Below are 7,812 nucleotides of genomic sequence, written 5' to 3'. Positions count from 1 at the left end.
TGCTGGAAGTGGTTGTCTTCATGACTGCTCTCACATCCTGTCTTGGTCTATTCTTCATTCTTCAGTAGCATGGCGACAGGTCAAGGTATTCGGGAAATTATGAGAGGCTCTGATTGGTCTCCTCCAGTCTTCCACATGAAATCAAAATTTACATTATTTTTCTTAACACACGTTCCTAGTCTTATTGAGCACAATTCATCAGTGCACATAATTCCAGAGGAAAAGGATGGTATTTGTAAAGAACAGATGAATGCGAACCTGGCAACGCTTTATTACACTAGTTGTTGTACATATTGAGGCAGTTCAAAAATTCAGTGTCCAATGGGTTGCGCTAAAAGATTAATACTCTATTGCATTTGAACATAATGTACCATCTAAACTCTACCTTAAACCTAACCAACAGCGTTAACAAAAGCAACTGTGAGATAAAAACACATTTGCTGAAGCAATCATCCCATTTTAGCTTGCTATCAAGTTTTTGTGATCAAGTTTTGAAATCATAATTTGTGTGAAAAGGAATAAAAGTTGTTGTGTCACTGCCACTAGTGTAAGTTTCAGCTGGAAATTGCAGTGAATTTTACGTAATAGGTATGTTTTTGTCATTTTGGAAAACTAGAGGCATGTTTTTCCAATGAGTCTATGTTGGTCTTTTGGGGTATTAGTTAACCAATATCCTAACATCCAGCCATTGTTGTGATGGTACAACTGATTTGAAAAAGCTTTGCATTGAAAAAAAACTTGATGATCCTGACCTTCACGGTCAAAAAAAAAACAAACAAACAAAAAAAATCCTTAAAAGTGAGCTCTGGTGGTGTTTCAAGAGAGGACAAGTCCTCAGCACCCAATTTTCATTCAATTTCTGATGGATAAAATCAAATCTCAATCCATATTTGTTCCTCACCCTGTTTCACTCATAAATGTATTACATTACAAACGGTTTTATGCAGTTTTATGTTGACTTTAACAGGAGATGAGACTTTGCAATCTTACAAAGAAAGAAAGAAAGAAAGTTTTTCCAGTGTTCTGATTTGATTCATGATGGGCCGGGAAATGGAGCCTCGGTGTCTGTAAACTGATCAGAGATCAGGGAAGTGAGATGATCGGGTTGAGCTCTCAAGTTCTTATCCAGGTGTGTCATTACAGGTAACCCGAGCAGCAGGGTAAAGGCTGCTGATGTAAATAGACTCAATTATTGTGGAAATAAAACACTGCACGCACAGCAGAGACCGCAGAAAGTCCCTCACTGTGAGACGGCCGGTCCCCTGTTAGTTTCACTGCTGGCTGCAGTTATGGCAATGTCATGTGTCCTTGTCAACTATATCATTTGATGGTGTCAACAAGAAGTGGACGCTTCTAGAGTTGCATGTGAGAGTTAATTGATAGGCAGACGGATTCATTCTATAGAACATGAGGTATGTTCGAAATGCTGACAGGGCACTTTTGGTACAGGAAAGGCTCAGATGTGCTTCACACTGTGCAGATGATGAAGACCACGCTTATTTTGGCCCTCCTTTATGGGGATATCCAGTCTGCAGTTTGCTTTCTCACAAGCACACACACATGCACTAGACACACACAGAGAGGTGGTGTGACTGAGGGAGTTCTACATTCCTGGCTGTTCTCAAATTCCAATTTAAGATCAAAGGGGGGTTTGATGTCTGCATAAAGGGATACGTCCACTAATCCAGTCCTCCAGCATTAATGTTTAATACAGAACACCATGGAAGGCTTCAGACTGCATATCTCTCTTTTCAAAAAGCTCCAGCACTATTACCGCCCCAAATTCCAGATGACTGACATCTGCCGTCCCCCAGGTGAAAATCTTCCCTTGGCTGCCTTCAGGATTTGATTACAAATTTGAATGTTATTTAAATCATCCTGGATCAGGATTGCTGTCGGAATGACAAAACAGAGCATGGTTATGTCAAAACCAGCATTTCCTGCTCCATCATTCCTAGTCAAGGTGCTTTACGTACAAAAAAATGTTGATCTTTGATTATATTGACTCAAATGGTGAGGGAGGGAATTAATCAAAAACCTGTTATTGGGATTGAGAAAGGCTTGCAACTCTATAGCTCATTCTATAGCTCCATGCTTTCTCTTTTTCTTGTCAGGCCACAGATCGACAGTAATCTAGCTATTCACACATCTGCTTGAGGGGCAATTAGGTTGATCGGAACATTCACTGGATCATGTGAATACCACATACCACTGCCCATCAGCTGCCAGAGCTGCTCCCTGTCCCGTCCCCCAGCGCGATTCTCTCATCAGTCTGACCCCATCTCGCTGTCGCTGGGGATTACAGTTTAATCCTCCAACTGATTCCTGTCCTTTTCCCCCTCCGTCTCATTCTCAAACAGTCTCTTTTTCTCTAAAATTTTGTAAGTCCGTCGCTTCAACCACTGTATGCTTATCCTCCTGTTTGTGTATATAAAGAGAGACAACACCACAGAAGGGTGTAGTCTGGGAGACAACATTGTCCTGTGCCTTTGGGGAGTCCACTAAGGTATGAGTGGTCTTCAGGACTGTGAATTCAAGTAATGGCCCTAAAATCGCATATAGAGTTGGATTGGAACCACTAATCGCTAAAATCAATAACATATGTAATTAAAATAATTGAAGACAGATTTCTATACTGATTTGTCTTTTGATAGGCAGATGAATCTGACTGCCTATCAAAGCATTGGAAAACAATTCTATGCAGAAAAGACATTTACTTAAAATTTTCTGTATATACGTTATCCATGCTTTTACATTGTGTAAAAAAAAATTACAGCAAGCAATTAAAAGTTAAATGTTGCTCTCATCGTTAAACTAAATACATAAATTAACTATTTATATGTTATACTTCCTTGTTTGAAGGTAATCAGATGGAAGAAACATTTAACAGATTAAATGATTATCAAAATATACTGAATTAAGTTGTAAATAAATTTTTGTCAAGATTATTGGAGTGTATTTTACAAAATACCATTTCAAAATGTCATACAATAATCTTTGTACTTCAAAGTTTCATGCTTAATTCAATCTGTTACTTGCCATTTCTTTGTAATTATTTGTGAATTTTATTAGCAACTTCTGAGTGAAAATTGTGAAAATCCTCCAAATTTTTCCAGTGTACAGAGTATTAAAAATGCACTGAAACTTAGTACAGCTTTATTATGTGGGCAAATAGGTAAATGTTTATAATTGAAGGGGTCCAAATAAAATGATACAGCGAGGAGGAGGAGGCAGTGCATATTTGTGCAATTATTCATGGGTTTTATGTGTGCAGCAGACTGCAAACCTTTGGCATCCAGTGATAGAGAGTGTGAGTGCACAATGCCAGGTGTCTCGCATTCATATGCCACCAGGACCAGTGCAAACTGCTTAGTTATTTTAGCATTTCCCTAGGCATGTGCAACCTAATGAGTACAGTATGCACACTTTGTAAGCGTCTGTTTGTAAGCTTTGGACTCCATAATAGTGCTGCCAGTTGAACAGCATGTATGCAAATACTGAATCAAACTAATTGGGCTGTCCCGAGATGTTTGCACTGTGTGCAATGCATAAACATTGCATGACATTATGATATCTACAGCAAACACAGAATCTAGATGCACCTGTAGATTTGTGAATAGTCGTAATGGAACTATTGCGGCTGAAACAACCCTCATGAGACAGTATCCTGTTGGGAATGCAGACTATGCCTTATGCTCTTCATATTCATTTAATAAATTCAGAAATAGCTTGAAAACTGCCATTGTGACCACAAAAGGGTTCAAATTGAAAATTCAAGTGTCCATTGCGAGTGTAATAATTCATCACGCAATGACTTGCACATCTCAAACTCGTTTAAAACAGGAGCAGTTAATAAAATAATCTGCTGTTTATAAGGTTTATTGTCGGAGTGCGAACGGTACGTGACCAGGGTTTACATTCAGTACATCCCTACGATGATTTAGACTTCGCTTTGAACTTACAGTGCCTCTTTCAAGCGCGAGAGGGGCGCGCGACCGACCTGCGTTCACTCACTCACACACACACACACACACACACACACATTAGCTCGGGTCTGAGCGCGCGGGACAGTGATGATGTGTCAGCGAAGAATATTCGCGTTCTGATCATTTTCCCGCTCCTGCCTCCTGACTTCAGCATTCCATCAAGAACCGTTAAGTAAATACTAAAGTGAGTTCGTTTAACCGGTTATGGAGCATTGTGGAGAGAGAATGTCTCTGCTGAGGAAAGTGAGGACCGGAGTCGTGTCGCGGGGTGAGTTGGGAGTTTCTACTTTGGTGCTCTTGTAGATTTAATTTAATAAACTTATATAATCTTTAACCTATGTATTGTTGTATTTATTGCGTGTTTATCAACTTTTAGACTGTTAACTGAGCTTTTTGATTTCGCTTAGTTTTATTTGATGTCTGTTCTTTCGTGGATTGACTGTAGCCTACACAGCCTAATAATTGTATTCAGAGAAATGTTATTTGAACCTTTTTGTATATTGTGTATTGTATGTTATTTGAACCTATTAGTTAAATTCAGCAGTGTATTTTCTATTTTTATATTATGGATTGACTGTGAATGAGCCAGCTATTTTAATAAATGTTTGTGTTACATGACAGTGATGGGATAGGGATAAGGAATGTAACGTTAATGATTCATCTTGTCGATTCTGATTCCTTTTAAACGATTCCGATTCATTAACGGTTCCATGAACGATTCAGTTGGTACTTTTGAGGAAGAAATATCTGGATTAAAAAAAAAATGCTGTGCTGCCCTCGGGACTGTGTTGACAAATGATCAGATCATTTCAGATTTCAACAGAACGTGTATAGAACAAGTCAGAAATAAATTTAATTCAGTTATTGCAAAATGTGTTACCATAGACTTTTAAAAGACTTTTAGTTTTTTTAGTGGTGGCATAAATATGATCCTTTAAAATTGGTTCTAAAATTGTTGAATAAAATGCTTACACATAACTAATTGTATTCAGTAAGTGAGTTAGATTAATTCAGTAACTGCCCTGACTGATTTAAAAGGGTTTCTGATTCGCTAAAATGATCTGGCTCTTTCTTCAGGAATAATATATTATAATATACTTTAAAATATTTGGGATTTAAACGTTACTTGCAAAAAGATTTGTCGGAATAAACATTTTTGAATGGTTGTCAATGAAGAAAAATGCTCTTTGCAACCAGATGGCAGATATGAACACTGTGGAAATGTTTTTTTTTTTTTTTATGGAACCCCCTCTGAGTTAAAGTTACAGTATAATGATCTTTTAAATTTGCTAAAGTCGGTAAATCACTCAGACATGCAGAGATTTTCAAATAAGCTTTTTAAAGGCAACAGAAGTTGCCCCTGACCCTTCTTGCATGCTGTCTGTTGTTGTAAAATTATCCCATTATTTTGCCATTGTTTAGACACATTTGCAATTATCATGCATTGTGTGCTTGGTTCACATCCTTCCTAATTTCCACCCTATTTTAACACCTGCTTATGTGTGATTATGAAGAATCTTGCTCCCCTCACTTTCTGTTCATCAGCCTGTACTGGAGAGAATGTTCTTGATAGAGCCACTGCCACTGGGCTGCTTAACACACTTCTCTCAATTAACTTTCCACAGAGTAAAGCAAGCCTTGCTCCCGACGGGAGTACGCTTCTAATAAAAAATAGTTTATCACTCTAGCTCCCACCCTAGCATAATGGAACACCTTGACAACAGCAAATTATTCAATCTCTATTAGAAGTTGTGGGATGTCTGGAGGTCTCTGCTAATACTCCCAGCCTCCAGAGACTGCCAAACAACAGTGTCCTTCTTTACTGAAATACGAAGAACATTTTATGCAATTTCCATGTCATTTTAGAAAGTTATAGTACTATTGCAAACTTTGCTGTTTTATCGACACAACTTCTTAACATCTTTGTATTTTGTTGTCTTTTTTTCTCCAACAGTGTGCAAATGATGTGGGCTGTTTGGTTCTTCACTGAACTGTGCATGAGATCCTTTTGGATCTACCTTCGAATAAACACCTCAGTGCCCAAAACCCAGATATCAGGCTAACGCGAAGACAACCTGAGCTTCGCCCAACCCATTTGATTAACTTTCCTCTTCAGTGCCATCATGCCAATCATCAGCAACGCCAATCATGACTTCAGCAACCTCTCGGTCAGTGACGACAGCAGCTTGGACCACATCTTTACCGAGATCCCGGAAACTGAGACCATCAAGGGAGTTTATTATCAGCGTGCTCAGTTCATTCGGCGACCAGAAGATCTGCTTACTGTGGACCACGGCCTGCAGGCCCTCATCAACGTGGGGGGCAACCGTTACACCTTCCCTTGGAGTACGTTGGAGCAGTTCCCCTTGACACGTTTAGGACGTCTCAGACCCTGCAGCAGTCCTGAGGAGATTGCTTGTGTTTGTGACGATTATGATGAGGCACGCCGTGAATTCTTCTTTGACCGTAGCCCCAGTGCATTCCGTGTAATCCTCAACTTCCTAGCAGCAGGAAAGCTCAGAATGTTACGGGAAATGTGTGCGCTCTCGCTGCATGAGGAGCTCAACTATTGGGGTGTAGAGATGGCCTACATGGAACGCTGCTGCAAGCGCAAGATCTACACTCGCATTGAGGAAGTCGCCGAGCTCGAGCGGCGGGAGGAGGAACGCCGTCAACACAATATGCAGCTGCGCCCTCCTGCTGAGGAGACACGTTACCAAAAGTTCATGAATGATTTGAGGGACATGGTGGAGAACCCTCAATCGGGTTTGCCGGGAAAGGTGTTCGCCTGTTTGTCTGTGTTGATGGTGGCAGTAACAGTGATCAGCCTGTGCATCAGCACCATGCCAGATCTCAGAGAGGAGGAGAATAGGGTGAGTGCGTACAAAATGTCTCAGCCTGATCAAGAGGATGGTTCACCCAAAAAATAGAAAGTCTGTCATCGTGTCATTCCAAACCAGTATGACTTTTTCAAAGTATATTCGTTTGTGTTCCACCAAAGAAGGAAAGTCATACAGGTTTGGAAGGACATGAGGGTGAGTAAGTGGATTTTAAAGGGCTAGTTCACCCAAAAAATGAAAATTCTGTCATCATTTACTCACCCTCGTGTCCTTCCAAACCCATAAGACTTTGGTTAAGCTTTAAAACACAATCTAAGATTTTTAATGAAACCTGAGTGGTTTCTGTACCCCCATTGAAAGTCCAGGTAACTAAAACTTAGAAAATCATAAGTAGTGGTCGACCGATATTGGTTTTTTGACAGCCAATGCCGATATCTTGGAAAGCAGGGTTGCCGATATAAAGCCGATATAATTTTATTTATTTTAATGAATATTTAAGAAATTTTGAATAATTTGAAAATGGATTAAAAAATAAATGTGTAAAATAACCATACTTATACATTAAATGACAAAGTATTTTTTCACAAATAATTTAAAAGGAATAATTTAATTAAAAAGGAAGTAAACACTGTAACCAACAGGGCACACAGTATTCTGGGAAGTTTGTGTGCATTCGGAATCATATTTTTTCAACTAAAGTCAAGGTAAAACTCATTTTACATACAGCACACAGTGAAAATGACATGAATATGACAGTGGGCAAATGCATAAAGCGCAGCATAATTTGAAATCACGAGTTTAAAGTTTGTCGATCGCACATCTCCAGACAAGCAGAACTCTCCTCCTGTCAGCATTCAATTCGCACGGACCAACCATCACGCAGAAAACACGCGATCATGCAGGATACAAATACACACTTCACAAGATCTCATAGCTGGATTCAACTAACTTAAGTCTGCAAGGTTTGTGAAATTAAATGTTCATTC

General features: G+C 39.4%; 1 protein-coding gene across 1 annotated transcript in view; it reads left to right on the top strand.

Moving 5' to 3' along the window:
* The first annotated feature begins 4,048 nt into the window (after positions 1 to 4,048).
* LOC107738382 (potassium voltage-gated channel subfamily G member 4-like) overlaps positions 4,049 to 7,812 on the top strand; it is a 39,385-nt gene continuing 35,621 nt past the window's right edge. Inside the window, exons 1-2 of the mRNA XM_016550137.1 lie at positions 4,049 to 4,254; positions 5,941 to 6,859. Of these exons, the coding sequence (XP_016405623.1) occupies positions 6,110 to 6,859 (750 nt within the window). The 5' untranslated portion in view covers positions 4,049 to 4,254; positions 5,941 to 6,109. The remainder of the gene's footprint in view (positions 4,255 to 5,940; positions 6,860 to 7,812) is intronic.

Source organism: Sinocyclocheilus rhinocerous, unplaced genomic scaffold (assembly GCF_001515625.1).
Source record: "Sinocyclocheilus rhinocerous isolate Xijiao unplaced genomic scaffold, SAMN03320098_v1.1 scaffold975, whole genome shotgun sequence".
NCBI lineage: Eukaryota > Metazoa > Chordata > Actinopteri > Cypriniformes > Cyprinidae > Sinocyclocheilus > Sinocyclocheilus rhinocerous.
The sequence above is the reverse complement of the archived record's forward strand: the minus strand, read 5'-3'. Positions and strand labels throughout refer to the sequence as shown.